The sequence below is a fragment of the Juglans regia genome, chromosome 15 (genome assembly GCF_001411555.2).
Source record: "Juglans regia cultivar Chandler chromosome 15, Walnut 2.0, whole genome shotgun sequence".
NCBI classification, from domain to species: Eukaryota; Viridiplantae; Streptophyta; class Magnoliopsida; order Fagales; family Juglandaceae; genus Juglans; species Juglans regia.
The window spans coordinates 3,937,417-3,960,225 of NC_049915.1; the positions used below are offsets into that span (position 1 = coordinate 3,937,417).

At 34.6% G+C, this 22,809-nt stretch overlaps 2 protein-coding genes across 2 annotated transcripts; both read left to right on the forward strand.

Moving 5' to 3' along the window:
* Positions 1–8,164: 8,164 nt before the first annotated feature.
* On the forward strand, positions 8,165–10,379 carry LOC118343668. The gene is made up of 5 exons (XM_018990626.2): positions 8,165–8,800; positions 8,903–8,971; positions 9,051–9,133; positions 9,231–9,433; positions 10,074–10,379. Exons 1-5 carry the CDS (start codon positions 8,598–8,600, stop codon positions 10,167–10,169), a joined length of 654 nt encoding a protein of 217 aa, XP_018846171.1. The 5' UTR covers positions 8,165–8,597; the 3' UTR covers positions 10,170–10,379.
* An 8,873-nt stretch (positions 10,380–19,252) lies between these two features.
* On the forward strand, positions 19,253–21,940 carry LOC109009955. Its single transcript, XM_018990627.2, has 5 exons — positions 19,253–19,641; positions 19,744–19,812; positions 19,892–19,974; positions 20,072–20,274; positions 21,626–21,940. The coding sequence occupies exons 1-5, from the start codon at positions 19,439–19,441 to the stop codon at positions 21,719–21,721; spliced, it is 654 nt and encodes a 217-aa protein (XP_018846172.1). The 5' UTR covers positions 19,253–19,438; the 3' UTR covers positions 21,722–21,940.
* The last annotated feature ends 869 nt before the right edge of the window (positions 21,941–22,809 follow it).

Here is a 22,809-nt window from a genome sequence, read left to right on the forward strand (position 1 = left end):
AGGCCAGTATTTTTTCTAGTCCTTGTCACGGGGTAAGTAGTGTGAGCCCCCATTCATTCTGTGGCAGGTTTTGATACCAAGAAGAAATTCATGGGTCTAACTCATATCATAAAACCGGTTCTACAAGAGAAAATTGCTCATTGTTTATAAACATGTCCAAGACCTTGTCCACAATCAATATGGGATTATTCCTCAACATTATGAACTGGACTTGAACTCTTTGCCCACACATCACTAGCAAATGGACAGCTCCAAATGGCATACATCACAAACTCTTCGTGTCTTTCACGTATTGGACATAGAGGATTATCTACAATTTTCTTCCTATATAGATTACTCCTGATAGGCAGAATATTATTCCCTGCCTTCCTAATAAATATCTTCACTACACCAAGGACATTTAACTCCCACATGTTCTTCCAACTTGCCACACTTGAATGCTCGTCCAAGGATTCCCCAATTACTCTTCTTCTGTTTATATCCACATGGTATGCACTCCTTACAAAAAAAGCCTTATCTTTAGTATATGCCCCAATTAACTTATCATCTGCTCCCAACTTGCTTAATGGTATCCTGCATATTTTCTCAACTTCTTCATCTACAAATATCTCTTCAACAAGGACCTCATCCCACTCTTTTGTTTGATCATTAATTAGCTTGTTAACATAGTCCTCCCAAGTCCTAACTAAGAATCTTTATAGGAGATTGCACATAGAAAGATGAAGGAGAAGATAACCATTTACAACCCCATATTCTGATTTTTTTTTTCTCCATTGTCAACCTCCACTTTCAACCCTCTTTTAGTAAGCCAATAGCTGAACAAACTTTTCCAAATCATAGATAGACTTCTCCTAAGTTTTTCTTCTAAAAAGCTGGTGCTTATGAAATATTTATCTTTATAGACTTGAGCCACAAACGACAAACGCTTCTGAATCATTCTCCAGTATTGCTTGGTAAACATAGCTAAATTGAAACTGATGGGAACCAAGGTGGGCTTACTCTTAAAGATCTTTTGCAAGTTCCAGATGGGCCAATTATAAAATCAAGGGTCAAGAAGATCAAAGAAGCAATACAAGAATTGATGCAATCTACTAGGGATGAAGCTAGCAAGAGCACAACACTCAAGATGGGCTTGAAAGAAAGAGAACCAGTTTTGATCCACTTGATTCAAGCTGTGGAAGACATGACTTAGAGATATGGCCTATTGTTATTGGAGGCTTCCAATCCGGTTAAAGGATTTATTTTATTAATTTAGAATAAGTGGGCTTGAAGATGTTTGGCCTACATGTCTTATTTCTTATAAACTAGGGTTTTCGGGAAGGCCTTGTATTTTGCCCAAGATTTATTTGGAAAGTTACTTTTTAGAAACTAGGGTTTCAAGAGATTACTGTAGCGTTATTGTAGCCGCGACACTGTTCATCTAAGGGCATTTTGGATAAAAAAAAATGCTTTGTTTTGGGTAGGATTTTAATTAGGTTTGGTTTAAATACTCTTTGTAGCATCATTTGAAATTTTAGACAATATCGAATTTTATTTATGAGTTGAGTTTACTCCTCTTGTTCTTGATTTAACTTTGAACTTATCAAAGATAAAAGATAATATTTGTGGTGTTCCTCCTTGTAATATGGGTTCTTGAGATGAGTTTTTCAACGGGTCTAGATTTTAATATAATCTAGGATCTTAAAACAAGTTCTCATCGAATCTAGATTATCCATCCATTGACTTGATTTTAGCTTTCTTGTAGAGTTTTTCAAATTGATTTTGGGTTCAAGGGATTCTATTTCCTACGGGTTCATATCAGAAACTCTCTACACCTTTATGCATTCTCATCTTCTCTCAACTTATCCACTGAATTTTCTTAGCCATCTCTTTTATTATCCTACCAGAATTTTGATAACATCGAATTTAGCTCCACACATAAGGTTTTTGGCAATCTGAAAACACTCATAGTATATATAGAGATTGCTTGAAGAATAGCTTTGATTAAGATCTCCTTCCCTACCTGAGACGAGAAATTATTTTTCTAACTCTCTATCTTTGTCCAAACACTCTTTTTAACAAAAGTATTATATTTTGACTTCCCCACCATAACACGCAACCCCAAATACTTTTCATAATTGTCACACAACTCTCTTTGCTTCTCTAATTATAATCTTCATTTTTTCACCTTTATCAGTATTGAAACTAAATAAAATGGAGGTTTTTTTCCCTACCGAGGACCTGACCAGAGGCTGTTTTGTACCTGTGAAGTATCTCTAGTAGCTTGCACCATTCTTCCTTCTCTGTTATCTCAAATAATACACAATCATCTATAAAAAGCAGGTGATTAATTCTCACACCTCCCCATTAACTATCCTATTGAAATATAGATCCATATGTGCATAGACTAGTTATAAAAAGAAAGAAAAACACAAATATTTTATTGCGTAAGCTAGTATAAATGAATTTGTAAATAATTTTTTTACAACACGCCTGCATATTTTGAGGGCTTGCAAAACGCCCATGCTTCCACCAATATCGTGCTCCCTCTCAAACGCAACTAAGACTGTCTCGTTTATTTTTATACATAAGATGAGATAAGTTGATATTAAAATTAAAAAGTTAAATAAAGTATTATTAGAATATATTTTTTAATATTATTTTTATTTTAGAATTTAAAAAAATTAAATTATTTATTTTATTTTATATTAAAATTTAAAAAAGTTGTAATGATTAGATTAGACGAGATGAGATGTTTCTTGAAAACAAACGAGGCAGATTGGATAGAGAGATGTTTTCATCTCATCTCATCTCAATATTTAAACATCACAAACAAAAACAATTTTCAATTTTAATCAATTTGGATCTCAAACCTATCTCAACTCATAATTACAATTTTTTCAAATTCTAACACAAAATATAATAAACAATTCAATTTTTTCAAATCTCAAAATAATAATAATAATATTAAAAAATAATATTCTAACAATATTTTATTCAACTTTCAACTTTCATCTCAACTTAACTCAACTTAGTTCGACATCTAAAAGCAGCCTTATCTTTAATTTTTTCATCTAATCATTACCTAATTATTACAAGTCTTCTAAATTTTCAAATATAACACAAAAAATAAGAATAATGATAGAGCCACCGCTGGCTCTAATATGTGTTTTTTTTAGTTCTTTTTTTTATATAGATTTTTTTAACAATTTTAAATATTTTTAAAAAATAAAAAAATTCACAATATCATTAAAAAATACTTTCTTAATCACGAAGTAAAATAAAAAATAATTTTAATAATTGTAATTAAGGAAATATTTTTTAATAATTTTTTTTAACTTTATGATTAAGGAAATGTTTTTTTAAAAATATTTTAAATTTATTTTATTTTTTAAAATATTAAAAAATATTAAAAAAATTTCTATAAAAAATAATTGAAAAAAATCATATAAAAAAATACATGCTAGAGTCAACAGTAGCTCCTAGCGGGAGCCACCAGTAGTGACTCTAGTAATACTCAAAAAATAATTCAACTTTTTTAAATTTTAAAATAAAAATTATATTAAAAAATTATATTCTAATAATATTTTTATTTTATAATTTTTTTATTTTTATTTTTATTTTTCCAAAACCATACAAAATATTTTAACTCAAATTTTTTATTATAATTCACAAATTAATTCATTTCAATTCAACTCAATATAAAAATCGGGCCTAATTTCACTTCCAGACAATGTTGTGCTCTTTCCTCGAAGAAGGCGGTCTGCCACCTTTCACATTTCTCTTTATTGTTCTTTTGAAACGAAAGGGACATTAATCACTTTTTAGTTTCAATTTTCAAACAATCAATGGGCTCCACTCACCAGCTGATACAGTTTGCATTTCATATCAATAACTTAATTACCCCCCAAATCATTTTCTCTTTGGTACCTTCTGAGTTCTTGATTCTTTTTACTTTGGCAATTAAGGAATTCAAGTAGAAAATGCTTTGGAATTGATAAGGTGCTATAAAAACTGTAAGGTATGCATAATGTTAAATGATGTGTTATATGTTAAGGAGAGATGTAATTAGCTGCTATTATATATACATTGAATAGTCTCTATCCATCCAAAACCAACAGAGCTATTGAATAGTCTCTATCCATCCAAAACCCTCATTAAGATGAAAGAATAACCAATAATACAACTTCACTCTAAATAAAAAGAAAACACTTTTTAAATAAAAAGACTATCGACGAATATAAAGAATATCCGGTCTACCCATACGTACAAGTTCATGAAAAGTGTATTTGGATGTTGAAGTGAGTTGAATTGAATTGAGTTGAGATGATAAAATATTGTTAGAATATTATTTTTTAATATTATTATTATTTTAAAATTTAAAAAAAATTAAATTATTCATTATATTTTGTGTTAAAATTTAAAAAAAAATATAATGATAAGTTAAAATAAATTAAGAAGAATTTGTGATCCAAACTCAACCGAAATCTCCCCAAACCAAAAACATCTCCTAAATGAGATACTCATTTATGACTCACTTCCTATCAAAAAACTTTTTTTTTCAAAATGCAGTACATCTGTCTCCTTGTTTTATGTCACTTTCTTAGTCAATTTTAGTCGATACTAAATTCTTATGTGTGTCAGTAGCTTTGCTTCAATTCCTCTGTCACAACTAACATGATAGACTACTTGGCCTTTGCCTCTTCTTTCTTCGAGTAAGATGGGCTTAATTCCAATGTGATTTAGACCCTTGGCTAGGTTTATAATCATGGTGATTAATATACCAACACGTGGGTACACTGTGAAACTTGAATAACCGGATCATAAGTTCAAATGCTGAAAAGCAAGTGGCGTGCTATCAATATTTGCCTAAGGTGCTGCTACACCCACTGAGGGGAGCCACCTAACGACTAATTTTTTTTTTTTAATATTTTTTTAAATTCTTTAAATTTTTTTTTTTAAATCATAAATTTATTAAAAAATATTTTCTTAACTATTAAATAATAAATAAATAAATAAAGAAAAAAAAATACAATCGGTGGATCTTATCAGTCAGTTTTGTCTGTGGGAATAATATCATTGCCCCTTGCCTAAATTCAATACATCGTTTAAATTGATGGGTTGTTGAATGAAAATTAAAATGCATGCATCATATAAAAAGTGATGTAACTTTATTCATTAAAGTTTTAAATCCGTACCACAAAGATCTGTTAGATTTGTGCTCTCACTTTAGGTGAAAAAGGAAAAAGCTACGAAGGCTAGCCAGAGGAAGAGAGGACGAGGCCAACTTGCCATGGCTCCATTCATTCCATCATTATATCCATGCACAAACTTCAACGCACAAACATTAGCTCTTGTTAATGTCCTATCTCCTCTTAAGGTCCCACATGTTGATATATGGCTTAAACTTTTGGACTAAGTATTATAACTTTTTTATCTATAGGAATATTATATATAATCATAAAATATTATATAAATATTATATAATTATTTAAAAAAATAATAATTTATTATTAAAAAAATAATTTTTTTTTATATAAGTCTCGTATTTATTTATTTTTTTTAAAATAATTATACAGTACTTACGTACTCACGACTATAACTGTCATTTTTCTTTTATTGAAATCTCCTTTTGCCAGTAAGATAAGAGATAGACATGAATTTCACTATCAATATTAATTTGATCATGAGCAATATGGATCCCAGTATTAACTAAGCTGTGGAGTTTATATACTGTGTATCTATGTACATATCTTAAAACATATTTAGATCAACGAATTGATAAGTATGAAGAGGGAACATTACAGCTTGTTTATTTGTTATCCACTCAAATAAACTAAAGAGATTCTGATAGATATATATATATATATATATATCTATCAAAATAATACAGTTCATCATGTAGATGAGAGAGAGAGAGAAAAAAAAAAAGACAAAATAGTACTTCAAATAGCTAGGTTACTGTTACCATGAGAGATTTATAGTGAGCCCAATGGTGGTGTGCGTATAATAAGTGGGGGGTGAACTACAAAGCCTAGATCTAATCTCTTATATATGTTTCCAAGAAAAAAAAAATTACCGAGGAAATAAGGAAAATCAAGAAACTGGTAAGAGGAATTAAGAAAGAACTTGGGGCTGGACTTGTGCTTGGGCATCTGGCTTTTAGACATGGAATGAAATTTATCTATCAAGTTCAAGACAAATCAGCCCATCTTTGATAGGTACTAATCATCTTCTTAGGGCTGTATATATAAATCATTTTTATTAAGCAAATACAAACTTAACAATTAGGACTATTCATAGCTTTATTTAAGAAGTTTGTTTGTTTTCGCAGATGAAATAAGATGAAATAAGTTGAAATTAAAGTTAAAAATTTGAATAAAGTATTGTTAGAATATTTTTTTAATATTATTTTTGTTTTGAGATTTGAAAAAATTGAATTGTTTATTTTATTTTGTATTGAAAGTTAAGAAAGTTGTAATGATTAGATGAAATGAGATGAAATAAGATGAGATATTTTCTGAAAATAAATGAGGCCTAAATATGAGAGCAGTACTATATTTGTCTACCATTAAAAAACAATAAGTCTACCATTAATTATGAGAATTGAACACCTTTGTACTTTGTAATCTTACCGAGAAACTGATCTTCATGATCTATGTCGACGTCATCCGATTTGGACGGTGCCGGCCCATTATTTCTCCGGTTGCAAGAACAACTAGGGCATAACCTTGTTTTGAAAGCATAGTAACTAATTACAAGAAGAAGAACGCCGACTAGAAAGGTAAGTGTCAAAGTGAGATCACAAGGTAGAGTACTGACTATTGAGGAGTTATGGAAAGTCCATGTTATGGAATATGAGGGAGATGATGGAGGAGGAGCTAGTGGTGGGGGCACCGGTTAGTAGTTTTCCGGGAGAGGTTCAAGGTACGTTATAAAATTTGTCTTTGCTTCCTTGCCATTGAAGAGACGATGAGGAGTGCCCTCTTTGAAGGGAGGTTTAACTTTAGATTCAATTGGCATTGGATTATTGCACTAATTCTTTGGAAAACCCATATTTGTCTGCATGCAGTAGCTAATTATAATGCGTTCCCGACAAGCTGGTAATTGGTTGTTCCTTCCTTTTATATTTCATTCATTGCTCTTAGGTAATTTTTGTTACCAAGTCTTAATCATGACGGCCTCATTCTATCAAACAGTTGGTGCCTACGGCTTTTGACTAACTTATAGTAAGATTGACAAATCCACATTAGGACTTCTTGCTGCATGGATGACTTATGAGTTAAAAGCTCAGTTATAAATTGCACCTTCTTGTAGGTCATGGCCCATAAGCTTGCTGGACCATGAGTTCATTTTGATGCGGGCCTCGAGCCTCTTTGAAAATACCACGAGCCACAAGTTTGATGGACCACAAGTCCAAGTTTATGTGGCCCAAAGGCCCATTCAAATTAGATATGGACCACGAACCCGGGAGATCATAAGTCAAAGTTCTGCTTATAGAAAAATGGAAAATACATCAAGGATTAGATAAAAATAAACTCATAAATTGATGTGATTTGATATGATATATCAGATTATTAAATTATTTTTATTATAAAATAGATTTAATAAATCCAATAAATTTATATTAATTTATAAATTTATTTTTATATAATTTATTTGTATATATAATAATCCTTTAGAAAGAAAGATAAATGATATGAGCTACATGCGGATTATAAGTCCAATTTCACGCGATAGCTCATTAAAAATAAAGAAGTACTGCAGCTATAAAAAAATTACATAAAAATAATTTTATAAATAATTTTATATAATATATTAAATCTATTTACAAGAAAAATAACTTTATAAACTAATTTAACACATTAATTTGTAAATTTAATTAAAAGATTTGCCGTAAATCCAACCAACAATGAGTGCAATCCCTTGTCCGAATTACAGGTAATTCAGTTATCCCTCGGTGATATCATGATGGAAATTCGAAGAAAATGACTACAAAGCTTCACCCTTTCCAGAATATCACCGACGCCGAGCATTTTCACGATTACACGGGAGCCCGAATAGAAGCAAAAGCAAACGTGCACGTTTTTTTTCTCCTTTTGGTTGACTGTTTCAATCTCAACAAAGTCACAGAGGGTAAGTACGATACGACGATTTTTTCTTTATTTTCTTTATGTTTTGTACGAGCCTGGCAGCCCAAAGTCATTAATGGCAGCGGCGCCCTCGGTACCTTCTCTTCTCCGGCACGTTTAATTATTTCTACGAACGTTCCTAATGTTTTGTCTTCAATGTCATAAAAAGTTATCCAGATGACGCGGATTGGAGCAATTGACCTTTGGAAATTTCCAAGATCGACTTGGTATCCCCATCCACGCAAAAAAATGGGAAAAGAAAATGTTGCAACCGATTATATATTTGAAGGCTCGGCCATTACCGCCAGTCAAGTTTCCCAGACGATATTTCTCTTACTGGCACGTTCTCTTCAACCTGAAGTTCAAACCTCCGCCAAGTCTCCATCTTAATCCCAAAATTTCTATTTTCTCAGAAACTTAGATCAGTTTTGGCACTACAGCAGCACTGCACAGACTGTTACAGAAATTCCTAGATAATCGCAGGTCATGTCGGCATCAAGTTCATCTCTTTTACGCCTTGCTCTTCCCGTTGGCACTTCTCCCAGATACCCATCTTCATTTCGTAATCCGAGTCTTCTTCCGATTACCTCAAGACGCAATATCAAAAGCTGTTTTCTTGGAACGGGTCAGGGTTTGCAATTTCTCAGCACCGGCTTGGGAGATCTAATCGTCAGCAAAACACACCTGTGGTAGTAGTTTTTTCGTTTTTAATTATGCCAAAGAATTTCTGGATGATTTATTATTGAACATATGATATTCGACTAAAGTTCTATATGAATATAATGATGTAGGGAGATGGCTGCCGGTATCAGTGTACAACCTGGACCTCTTGTTCCTTCTAATCCCTCTCCTGGCTCATGGTATTTCGAAATCCTAACAGGAATGTTATTGTTATTGTTATTGTCTTCTTTCTCATAATTATTGTTAAAATCCTAACAGGAATGTTTGGATTGCTGGAATTCTTGCATCAGTAATTCTGCCATTCTTGGGGTTCAAATGGGGGCCATTAATGAAACTGAAAAGTAAGCAACTCAAAGCTGTTCTTGTCCATTCTACCAATTATAATGTATATATTTGCATTGGACCACTCATTGTCATTGACATTAAGCCAACCTATAGGTGAAGTTGACACGGTGGTGCAGATAGCGGAAGATGTAACAGAGACAATAGAAAGGGTGGCTGAGAAAGTGGAGGATGTAGCAGAAGAGGTTGCCGATCACCTTCCAGCCGGTGGAAAACTAAAAGATGCTGCAATGTTTATCGAAAATTTAGCCAGAGAAACAGCAAAGGATGCCCATTTAGTAGATGAAGTGATTGACAAGGTCTTTCCTAATCCCTTTCGTCACCAGTACTAGTAATTGCATTACCTTGAGTTTCCTTATATCCTCTTTTCAGTAATGTCAAATGTGAGACGATACAATGTCAAGCAAGAGTGTTTGAAACATAGTGGTTTAAATCAGCATTCATCGGGGTCCATGTGATCCTATTTGCTTGTTAAATCACAACTTGTCTTAATAGCTTGCTATTGGTTTCAGAGGTGGAAGCCTCTAAATGATGTATGACCACTGACCAGAGACTTTACCATGTCAAATTGTTACTCGATAGCTTGGTGTAGCACGTTTTAAATTGTTTCTGTAAATTGAGGATAATAAAACTTAGAATAGAAATAGCATTCCTCTGCTCTTTTATCTAATCTGGCTAAAGATTTCTGGTTAGGTTACCTGTTAGTCTCGCTGTTGGTGACAAGATTAGTAGATATTAGGGATGAGTCCCACTTGTTCAATACTTTATTCCTTATTGCTGTGCCAAAGAGACTCGTACTTCATTGACTAGTCTGATTGCTTCATATATGGCTGCCACGCGGTTTCGGGTGTTTCCAAGATAATCATATAAAGCTGTGGAAACAACCAAAACATGATTTCTTGGTAGTAACAGTTTATAATATTCATATACAATTTGCAGGTTCAAGAAATGGAGGACAAAGTGGAGTCATTCTTTGAACCAGCCGTTGATCAAGGAAATGAGATGCCTACAGAAGTAAATGGCCAACAAAAGTAAACAAGAAATGACATTACATTTACAGCGCAGATTGTAGGACTTGACTTATAATTTGATCAACAGAAAATTGAAATGATGTGCATTTTATTTTTTGCATTCTTTCTCTTTTTGTAGCTGGAATCCAAAGAAAAACCAGTGTAAAATGATGGATTCCAGTCATAACATAAATAAAGTACCAAAATTTAACCATCAGCTGATGGATTTTCATTTTTATTTTTCTATTGAGATAATGAAATGTAGTTCAGTACAAGTATTAGCTCAAGTGTCGTAACAATTAGACAATGGAAGAGACGATGATTAGTGCGAAAAAACAAGGAGGTGTTAACATGGAGGTGTTAAAAAAACTACATTTTCTGAATGGAACAAGGTTGAGAAACATGTGTCTTTCAAATGTCGAAGTGGTGGATCTTGATCTATATACGTTGTGTTTGGCACTTGGCACCAATTCAAGATTGAAGCTCCAAACTCATGTCTCCTTGGACCTTGGTCACTAAATAGCTTTACCGACTAGTTCATTTAGAAATGATATAGACAACTGCCCCAGTAATTTTTGCGGAACCGTTGCCCACGTGGAGATGAAATGGTTAGTCAATATATTTATTTTTGTTAAAAGTCTGAGCACGTAGCTGTTACGGCAGAAGATGAGATATATGCAAATGAAAACAAATTACAAACACAAAAATGCTATGTACAACCGCTTGAGGAACTGCGGGGAACCCTTGCCCCCGTGGCAAAAGAAACGGGGCATTTTGGCCTCGTTTTTATCATTTCTCTCCATCATTCACTTGCGCCCGTGAGAACCCTTCCCTCTGTTTCGAAACCCTCCATCATTTGAAACAAATTTCCATCCCGCCTCCATCCCTTCAGCATGATGGCATCTATCCCCTTTGTCTCTATCAAGAGTTCATATACTTTATGCTTTGTATATATATATTTTACGTGTATAGGAAGTTAGTTATTTTTTCTATTACTGCATTGACCAATCAGAGTCATATGCTTTATATATAAATAGCAGCTCTGTAAACAACAATTCAATACATACAATGAATTCTCTTTTTACTACACATTAAAAACAGAGGTCTCGATATTATTGATATGGTATCAGAGCAATAGAAATTAGGTTTTCCTCCTCTGATTTCTCGTAGCTTCTTTCCAATTATGGCTGAGCAAACAAACTCTTCTTCCGATGTTGAATCTGATCCTCGTAGCCCTTACTTTCTCACCAACGCTGATTATCCTGGAGTTTTTATGGTCAGTGAAAAATTAGACAATCACAACTACCATTTGTGGTCACACTCCATGTTTCTTTCCTTGAAGGCTCGCAACAAGCTTGGCTTCATTGATGGCTCACTTCCTCCTCCAACAACAACTGATCCTCTATTCTCTCCATGGAGTAAGTGTGACACAATTGTGCTCTCATGGATGTTAAATTCTCTGTCCTCAAAGATTGCTCAGAGTGTCATATATGTGGATTCATCCTATGCGATGTAGCTTGAACTGAAGGAACGTTTTTCACAAGGAGATGGTCCTCGCATCTTTGAATTGCAAACTACAATCTCTATCCTACGTCAAGACCAGAATGATGTAAGCACATACTTTACAGATCTCAAGGTACTATGGGATGAACGTTTGAATTATCAACCCTTATCTGTCTGTTATTATCAAGGATGCAAGTGTAATTCTTCTAAGGTTTTTGCTGCACATCATCATAAAAATTACGTTATGAAGTTTCTTATGGGACTCACCGATGCTTTTGATAATGTTAGAGGTCAAATCTTGATGATGGATCATCTACCTTCAATTAACAAAGCCTTCTCTTGTTATACAAGAAGAGAGACAAAGACTTGTTAGTAATCGAAGAATCTCCTTAGCTTCAGTTGAATATGTGGTTCTAGCTGCCAGAACTAACACTGGTTTTAAAAATTTTAAGGCTAATCCACGAAGTAAGATAATTTGCAGTCACTGTGGCATTGCTGGCCACACAGTTGACAAGTGTTACAAAGTTCACGGTTATCCTCCTAACTACAAGTTTAAGTCCTAAGGTCCTAATGCTTCTGCCAATGCAGTTCAGTACTCCTCAAATATCAGTACTAATGCTTCATCTATGAGTACTGATAATTCTTCAAGTATGCCCTTGACTATGGAGCAATATCAACAATTGCTGGCCTTGCTGAAACCAGCTTCATCAGCTGCTCTTACTCCTTCTGTCAACATGGCCTTAGTGCCTAATTTTTTAGGTACATCCAAAACTGTATACGTTGTTGAAATCTCAGTTCAACTATGTTCTTGGATTATTGATAGTGGTGCATCAGAGACCACATGGTTTGCTCTCCATCCCTCTATACTAGCACTCCTCATCCTGCTTCTAATACAGTTCAGTTACCTAATGGCTCCTATGCAGAAGTTACACATATTGGTGACATCATCTTGAGTCCTACTCTGATTTTAACCAATGTCTTGTGTGTCCTTACATTTTCTTTCAACCTTATTTCTGTAAGCAAGATAACTCATATTCTAAATTGTTCCTTACTCCTTAAGGCCAACAAATGTTTTCTGCAAGACCTAGCCACTTTGAAGATGATTGGGATAGGTGAATTGCAAGATGGTATGTACAAGTTGGTTACTCCTAGCTCCATACATCATTCTTCCACCCATTTTTCTGATCAATCTAATGTAGCCTTGTGGTACCTTAGATTAGGACATCTTTCTTCCTCTAGACTGCAACTCTTGAATAAACACATCTCAAATTTGAATTCTTCATTTCATTCATGTATTACTTGTCCTATTGCTAAACAAAAATATTTACCATTTCTTATTGGTCAACATAAATCTGCTGCCTCTTTTAATTTAGTACATTGTGATATTTGGGAACCTATGGCCATTCCTACTATTGATGGTTTTAGGTATTTTCTTTCAATAGTTGATGACTTTTCTCAGGCTACTTGGATTTACTTAATGAAATCCAAGTCTGAAACTAGTTCCCTTTTACAATCTTTCTTTACTCACATAGAAACTCAGTTTTCAGTCAAAATTAAAGCCCTTAGGTCAGATAATGGACCTGAGTTTGCTTTGAAAAATTTTTTTGCCTCCAAAGGAGTACTTCATCAGTTGAGTTGTGTTGCAACTCCACAACAAAAATCCATTGTGGAGCGCAAACATCAACACATTCTCAATGTAGCAAGGTCACTTCTTTTTCATGCTAAACTACCTATCTGTTACTGGGGAGACGATGTTCTTACAACTGTTTACCTCATTAATAGAACTCCATCTCCTCTTCTCTTGAATAAGACTCATTTTGAGCTCTTATATCATCAAACTCCATCTTTTTCACATCTGAGGGTATTTGGTTGTCTCTATTTTGGCTCAACATCCTCTCATAATTTATCCAAATTTTCACAAAGAGTTGTAAAGTCAGTTTTTCAAGGATATCCCTTTGGTGTTAAGGGATATAAGCTATTAAATCTAGAAACTCAAACTTGCTACATTTCTAGAGATGTAGTATTCCATGAAGAAGTTTTTCCTTTGGATAATTCTTCATCAACACATTTTCTAACTACAAATTACTCTCTTTATTTTCCATCTGAGAACAGTTCTTTTAATTGTTTTATTCCTCTTCCTGCTCCAAATTCAGACTTACCTCTTTGTATGCCTAACTCAATTTCAGAAAATTCTACACCTAGCTCAGTTCCAGAAAATTCTGCACCTAGAAGATTCAATCGATCCAAACATCCTCCTTCATATCTCCAATCATATCACTACAAACAGGCTACCTTGCAATCAGGCCCTTCCAATGATCATCAAGCTGCTGGTTCTTCCAGCATTGTTTATCCACTCAATCATTTTTTGTCCTACAACAAACTTTCCCCTTCTCATAAATCTTTTGTTCTTACTATTTCCACATTGATTGAGCCCAAGACATATTCTCAAGCCATTTTGTACCCTGAATGGAGGGGTAGTCAGAAATTTCTATATTAGAAGCCAATGGCACATGGGATTTGGTTCCTTTGCCTCTTGGTAAACATCCAGTAGGCTGTAAATGGGTGTATAAATTGAAACTCAAATCTGATGGTACTGTGAAAAGATGCAAAGCAAAGTTGGTGGCCAAGGGCTATACTTAAGTAGAGGGTTTTGACTACTATGAGACATTTAGTCCAGTGGCTAAACTTACCACTGTTCGGATTTTTTTATCCATAGCTGCCGTAAAAAACTGACCCATTATTCAACTAGATGTGAATAATGCCTTCTTGAATGGTGACCTTCAAAAAGAGGTTTATATGTCTCTACCATCTGGTTTTGATAGCAAGGGAGAGTTGAATTTGGTATGCAAACTTAAGAAATCTTTGTATGGCTTGAAACAAGTTTCAAGACAATGGTTTGCCAAGTTTTCTTCAACTTTGTTGGCTACTGGTTTCACCCAATCAAAGTCAGATTATTCTTTTTTTAGCAAACAAGAGGGTTCTTCAATCATCATGCTATTAGTTTATATCATGATATACTAATTGCAAGTAATGATGTGTCAGTTGTGGACTCTCTGAAGAAGCATTTGGACACTCATTTTAAGTTGAAGGACTTGGAACTTTTGAAATATTTTTTGGGTCTAGAGGTGGCCAAATCCTCTAAGGGAATTCATCTTTATCAAAGAAAGTACTATTTAGAGATCATAGAGGATTGTGGATTACTTGGTTGTAAACCTACTTGCTTTCCAATAGAACAAAATCTGAATTTGAGTGCAACAAGTGGTGAAGAATTAAAAGATTCTTCTCAATACAGAAGGTTGATTGGGAGGTTAATATACTTAACCATTATAAGGCTAGGCATAGCCTTCTTGGTTCAAAAATTAAGTCAATTCATGCATAAGCCTAGAAAACCACACATAGCAGTAGCTCATAGAGTAGTTCAATATGTCAAAAATTCTGTTGGTTTAGACTTGTTCTTTTCTTCTACTTCAACTGATCTCCAGCTCAAGATTTACACTGACTCAGATTGGACAGCATGCCCTAATATCAGGAGATCAGTGACTGGTTACATTATTTTCTTGGGTGATAATCTTGTTAGTTGGAAGTCAAAAAAACAACATTCCATCTCTAGATCATCTGCTGAAGCAGAGTATAAAGCTATAGCAGCAACTGTTTGTGAAATAGTTTGGTTGAAAAACTTGTTGGCAGATTTTGGTGTTATGCATTCTCAGCCAGTCCTAATGTTTTGTGATAGCCAAGCTGCCATCCATATCTCTTCTAATCCAGTATATCATGAAAGAAAAAAGCACATAGAATTGGATTGTCACATTATGAGGGAAAAACTACAAGTTGGGGTCATCAAACTTTTTCATGTGGCATCTAGTCATCAGATAGCAGACATTTTGACCAAGGCACTCGGTTTGTATCAGTTTAATCATCTCATTGGCAAGATGGGACTAGTGAACATATACAGTCCATCTTGAGGGGGAGTATCAAGAGTTCATATATTTTATGCTTTGTATATATATTTTACATGTGTATAGAAAGTTAGTTATTCTTTCTATTACTACATTGACCAATCAGAGTCAGATGTTTTGTATATAAATAGCAGCTTTGTAAACAACAATTCAATACATACAATGAATTCTCTTTTTTACTACACATTAGAAATAGAGGTCTCGATATTATTGATAGTCTCTGCCTCTCCCCTTCATCTTCAACAATTTCACTCCTTTCGTATCCCTCCATTCATCTTCAAGAAGCTTTGTTTTCACTCCAGCCTTCAATCCCTTCAGCATGACGGCATCTCTCCCCTTCCTCTCTACAACAAGCTTTCATTCGTCTTCCATAAGCTTTCGTTCGTCTTCGATGGTGGGTTTGTGGAGACCAGATTTGAGTGGAGAAGAAAAGGGGTTGCTCTAAGTGGAGATGATGAAGTGGTCTTTGATGTTGGCTTCATGGAGACAACTTGGGGTGGAGAAGACAAACGGATCTGCTTGGCTAGAGTGGAGAAGACGAAGGGAAAGGGAGGGGCGTTTGAGTCATCAAATGAAACGGGTGTTTCATCTCCATGTGGATAACGGTTCCCAAAGGTTCCCCAGGACGGTTGTCTATAGCATTTATGGCTAAGCTCAGTTCCAAATTGCACCTTCTTCATGTTGGCCATAAGCTTGCTAGACCATGACTTCATTTTGATGCGAGCCACGAGCCTCTTCTAATATACCACGAGCCACAAGTTTGATGGACCATAAGTCCAAGTTGATTTGGGTCACAACCCCATTCAAATAAGATATGGACCAGGAACCCAACGGATCATAAGTCAAACATGACGAGGGCTAATAGGAAGATAGATAATGATATTGAGGTCATTGCAATCCCTTATCCAAATTATAGGCAATTTAGTCATCAATCTCGGATTTGTTGGTTGGATTTAGGTTACATTTGTATATTAAGTTGAGTTGAATTATTTATGAATAGTAGTAAGTTGAGATGGTAGAGTGAATTTTGTGGGATCCACTTAAAATGAGTTTAAGGCTGCGTTTAGATGTTGAATTGAGTTTAGTTGAAATGATAAAATATTGTTAGAATATTATTTTTTAATATTATTATTATTTTAGGATTTGAAAAAGTTGAATTATTTATTATATTTTGTAATAATATTTGAAAAAATTGTAATGATGAGTTGAGATGAGTTTATGAAGCAAACGAAGTCTAAATGTGTTTGAATGTTAATTGTTATTATCAACTTTGTAATATGTGAATAATACTGTATGTGGGCTGTCAAACGTGTAAATTGTTGTTGTCTAAACTCGAGAGTTTTGGGTGGGATCTTATGCTAGGTACAAGCCCCAAATGTATAAGCTTTTTGTAGAAATGTGGGTTTAACAAGTAGGTTTGATCGTCCAAGACTCCATTAGGATCATGTCCCAATTCTCCTTGATTGCAGGAATTTCTGGGCAAAAAAAGGTATATCAGATTTGAAAATATGTAGCTAAAGTCAGAAGGTTTCATGGAAAGGATAAAAAGGGTTTCTAGGCAAGAAGAAGAACGCCGACTAGAAAGGTAAGTAAGATCACAAGGTAGAGTACTGACTACTGAGGAGTTATGGAAAGTCCATGTTATGGAATATGAGGGAGATGATGGAGGAGGAGGAGGAGGAGCTAGTGGTGGGGGCACCGGTTAGTAGTTTTCCGGGAGAGGTTCAAGGTACGTTATAAAATTCATAGTCTCGGGTTGGGTTTGTTTCTATTATTGTAGGGAATTGATCTAGAGTACTCTTCTTTTCTTGTCATTGAAGTGAAGAAAGAGCTAGTAGCATCATAAGCTAGAGATCAAGAGACGATGAGGAGTGCCCTCTTTGGAAAACCCATATGTGTCTGCATGCAGTAGCTAATTATAATGCGTTCCCGACAAGTTGGTTTTCAGATGTAATTGGTTGTTCCTTCCTTTTATATTTCATTCATTGCTCTTAGGTAATTTTTGTTACCAAGTCTTAATCATGACAGCCTCATTCTATCAAACAGTTGGTGCCTACGGTTTTCAACTAATTTATAGTAAGATTGGCAAATCCACATTAGGACATATTGCTGCATGGATGATTCATGAGTTAAAAGCTCAGTTCTAAATTGCACATTCTTGTTGGTCATGGCCCATAAGCTTGCTGTACCATGAGTTCATTTTGATGCAGGCCGCGAGCCTCTTTGAATATACAACGAGCCACAAGTTTGATGGACCATAAGTCCAAGTTTATGTGGCCCAAAGGCCCATTCAGATTAGATATGGACCACGAACCCGGGAGATCATAAGTCAAACATGATGAGTGCTTATAGAAAGATGAAAAATACACAATAGAATTAGATAAAAATAAATCTACAAATCGATATAGCTTGATATAGTATGTCAGATTATTAATTATATTTATTATAAAATAGATATAACAAATCCAATAAAATCATATCAATTTATAGATTTATTTTTGTATGATTTATTTATGTACGTAACAATTCTTTAAAAAGAAAGATAAATGATATGAGCTGGGGATTATAAGTCCAATTTCATGCGAAAGCTCATTAAAAATAAAGAAGTGCTGCATTTATAAAAAAAAATTACATAAAAATGATTTTATTAATAATTTTATATAATATGTTAAATCTATTTTATAATAAAAATAATATTATTTTAATTTATAAATTTAATTAAAATATTTGCCGTAAATCCAACCAACAAACACGACCACCATACACGGGATTGAGGTTATTGCAATCCCTTGTCCAAATTACAGGCAGTTCAGTCATCCGTCTGGGATTTGTTGGACCCATAACCTCCCTCGGTGATATCACGAAGGAAATTCAAAGAAAATGAAGCTTCACCCTTTCCAGAAAATCACCGACGCCGAGCATTTTCACGATTACACGGGAGCCCGAATGGAAGCAAAAGCAAACTTGCACTTTTTTTTTCCCCTTCTTTTGGTTGACTGTTTCACTCTCAACATGGAAAATGTTTTAAATATATATTTTTTTAAATTTTTTGGTTGACTGTTTCAATCACAACATGGAAAATGTTTTAAATATATATTTTTTAAAATATATATATTTAAAAGTGTTAAAAATATATATATATAAAAAAATATACATTAAAATAATTAACAAAAATAAAAAAAATAATACTCTTATTACTGATTTTTTACAATTTGATGCTACTGTTAAAATTTTTTATTTTATTTTTTAATTCCTTTTTTACTGAATAATTAAAAAAATAATTTTTAATAATATTACGATTTTTTTTTTTAAATATTTAACCGTATAAAAAAAATACATGCCAACAAAGTCATAAAGAATAAGTACGACAATTTTTTCTCTCGTCTTTATGTTTTGTACGAGCCTGGCTGCCCAAAGTCATTAATGGCAGCGGCGCCCTCGGTACCTTCTCTTCTCCGGCACGTTTAATTATTTCTACGAACGTTCCTCATGTTTTGTCTCCATTGTCATTAAAAATTATCCAGATGACGCGGATTAGAGCAATTGACCTTTGGAAATTTCCAAGATCAACTTGGCATCCCCATCCACGCAAAAAAAAAAGGGAAAAGAAAATGTTGCAACCGATTATATATTTGAATGCTCGGCCATTACCGCCAGTCAAGTTTCCCAAACCGTATTTCTCTTACTGGCACGTTCTCTTCAACCTGAAGTTCAAACCTCCTCCAAGTCTCCATCTTAATCCCAAAATTTCTATTTTCTCAGAAACTTAGATCAGTTTTGGCACTACAGCAGCACTGCACAGACTGTTATAGAAATTCCTAGATAATCGCAGGTCATGTCGGCATCAAGTACATCTCTTTTACTCACTGCTCTTCCTATTGGCACTTCTCCCAGATACCCATCTTCATTTCGTAATCCGAGTCTTCTTCCGATTACCTCAAGACGCAATATCAAAAGCTGTTTTCTTGGAACGGGTCAGGGTTTGCATTTTCTAAACACTGGCTTGGGAGATCTAATCGTCAGCAAAACACACCTGTGGTAGTAGTTTTTTCGTTTTTAATTATGCCAAAGAATTTCTGGATGATTTATTATTGAACATATGATATTCGGCTAAAGTTCTATATGAATATAATGATGTAGGGACATGGCTGCCGGTATCAGTGTACAACCTGGACCTCTTGTTCCTTCTAATCCCTCTCCTGGCGCATGGTATCTTGAAATCCTAACAGGAATGTTATTGTTATTGTTATTGTCTTCTTTCTCATAATTATTGTTAAAATCCTAACAGGAATGTTTGGATTGCTGGAATTCTTGCATCGGTAATTCTGCCATTCATGGGGTTCAAATGGGGGTCATTAATAAAACTGAAAAGTAAGTAACTCAAAGCTGTTCTTGTCCATTCTACCAATTATAATGTATATATTTGCATTAGACCACACATTGTCATTGACATTAAGCCAACCTATAGGTGAAGTTGACACGGTGGTGCAGATAGCGGAAGATGTAACAGAGACAATAGAAAGGGTGGCTGAGAAAGTGGAGGATGTAGCAGAAGAGGTTGCCGATCACCTTCCAGCCGGTGGAAAACTAAAAGATGCTGCAATGTTTATCGAAAATTTAGCCAGAGAAACAGCAAAGGATGCCCATTTAGTAGATGAAGTGATTGACAAGGTCTTTCCTAATCCCTTTCGTCACCAGTACTAGTAATTGCATTACCTTGAGTTTCCTTATATCCTCTTTTCAGTAATGTCAAATGTGAGACGATACAATGTCAACCAAGAGTGTTTGAAACATAGTGGTTTAAATCAGCATTCATTGGGGTCCATGTGATCCTATTTGCTTGTTAAATCACAACTTGTCTTAATAGCTTGCTATTGGTTTCAGAGGTGGAAGCCTCTAAATGATGTATGACCGCTGACCAGAGACTTTACCATGTCAAATTGTTACTTGATAGCTTGGTGTAGCACGTTTTAAATTGTTTCTGTAAATTGAGGATAATCAAACTTAGAATAGAAATAGTATTCCTCTGCTCTCTTATCTAATCTGGCTAAAGATTTCTGGTTAGGTTACTGATGAAATTTATGGGCCTAACTCATCTCATAAAACCGGTTGTATAAGAGAGGATTGCTCATTGCTTATAAACATGCCCGAGACCTTGTCTACAGTCAATGTGGGATTATTCCTCAACATCCTCCCTCACGTGCAGGCCAGTATTTTTTTCTGGTCCTTGTCACGGGGTAAGTAGTGTAGGCCCACATTCGTCCTGTGGCAGGCTCTGATACCATGATGATAAAATGATAAAATCTACCTCTTCCCATCATGGTATCAGAGCCTGCCACAGGACGAATGTGGGCCTACACTACTTACCCCGTGACAAGGACCAGAAAAAATACTGGCCTGTACGTGAGGGAGGGTGTTGAGGAATAATCCCACATTGACTGTGGACAAGGTCTTGGGCATGTTTATAAGTAATGAGCAATCCTCTCTTATACAACCGGTTTTATGAGATGAGTTAGGCCCATAAATTTCATCATGGTATCAGAGCAGAGGTTCTGAGTTCGAACCCCGACTCTACACTCTACCCCATTTAATTAAATATTCCACTTGTTGGGCCTACTCATTAAGGGAAAGTCTGGCCCACAAGTGAGGAGGAGTGTTAAGATATAAAATGATAAAATCTACCTCTTCCCATTAGCTTAAACTATTGAACAAGTGGGACTCATCCCTAATATCAAGCTAATGGGAAGAGGTAGATTTTATCATTTTATATCTTAACAGTTACCTATTAGTCTCGCTGTTGGTGACAAGATTAGTAGATATTAGGGATGAGTCCCACTTGTTCAATAGTTTATTCCTTGTTGCTGTGCCAATAAGACTCGAACTTCATTGACTAGTCTGATTGCTTCATATATGGCTGCCACGCGGTTTCAGGTGTTTCCTAGCCTAGATAATCATATAAAGCCGTGGAAACAACCAAAACATTTGTTGGTAGTAACAGTTTATATTCATATACAATTTGCAGGTTCAAGAAATGGAGGACAAAGTGGAGTCATTCTTTGAACCAGCCATTAATCAAGGAAATGAGACGCCTACAGAAGTAAATGGCCAACAAAAGTAAACAAGAAATGACATTACAGTTACAGCGCAGGTTGTAGGCCTTGACTTGTAATTTGATCAACAGAAAATTGAAATGATGTGCATCTTATTTTTTGCCTTCTTTCTCTATTTGTAGCTGGAATCCAAAGAAAAACCAGTGTAAAATGATGGATTCCAGTCATAACACAAATAAAATACCAAAATTTAACCATCAGCTGATGGATTTTCATTTTTAATGTGTATATAAGGGGTGTCATGTGCTGAGTAAGTAACCAACTAATCTATTTATTTTTCTTTTGAGATCATGAAATGTAGTTTAGTACAAGTATTAGCTCGAGGGTCGTAACAATTAGACAATAGAAGAGACGATGATTAGTGTGAAAAAACAAGGTGTTAACTTGAGCAAGAAATATTTTCCAAAATGGCCTAAAAAAACTACATTTTTTGAATGGAACAAAGTTGTGAAACATGTCTCTTTCAAATGTCGAAGTGGTGGATCAATTTTGCTACGTATAACCAGCTATGCGCAACCGCCGCATAACCGGGTGGCCACATCATCATGACAGGGAAAAAGAAATGAAAATTGAGAAGGACTGAAAAGTGAGAAGAAATATTTGAGAAGAGAGATCTGAGAAGAGAGAAACGCCCAAACCCTGAACCCATTTCGAAATCCAACCAATTGCAGCATTTCGACTGTAAACATCTGCAAAGGTTTCTTTCATCCAAAAATCATACCAAAGCACATTCTTTTTAAAGGGAGCTTATAAGTCACTCAATAAACCTCATCAAGATTCAATAAAAACACACCAGAAGAAACGGGTCCCTTCCCATTCCAAGGACTGGAACAACAACACGACAGTCAAATCTTTTCATCCATTGATCTCCACGAGAAACTTCCTAGATACTGTTCTCATCCCTAGAAACATCCCTTCAAGAAAATAAAAAAACCCACTCAATGATGAAGTTTGTAAATTCAAAGTGAAAAAGCATATTTGAAAAAAATAAAAAGAAGAAAATTAAAAACATTCAATTGGCAGATCATAAATAAATGAAAATTAAGTTGATTAACAAGTTATTAGCATAATTGACACAAGGTTCTTCGAAAAAGAA

Coding starts and splice junctions, on each gene's coding strand:
- LOC109009955 (XM_018990627.2), top strand. CDS start 19,439: ATGTCGGCATCAAGTACATCTCTTTTACTCACTGCTCTTCCTATTGGC. Junction 19,813..19,891: donor AATCCCTCTCCTGGCGCATG/GTATCTTGAAAT, acceptor AAATCCTAACAG/GAATGTTTGGATTGCTGGAA. Junction 19,975..20,071: donor GTCATTAATAAAACTGAAAA/GTAAGTAACTCA, acceptor GCCAACCTATAG/GTGAAGTTGACACGGTGGTG.
- LOC118343668 (XM_018990626.2), top strand. CDS start 8,598: ATGTCGGCATCAAGTTCATCTCTTTTACGCCTTGCTCTTCCCGTTGGC. Junction 8,801..8,902: donor GTCAGCAAAACACACCTGTG/GTAGTAGTTTTT, acceptor ATAATGATGTAG/GGAGATGGCTGCCGGTATCA. Junction 8,972..9,050: donor AATCCCTCTCCTGGCTCATG/GTATTTCGAAAT, acceptor AAATCCTAACAG/GAATGTTTGGATTGCTGGAA.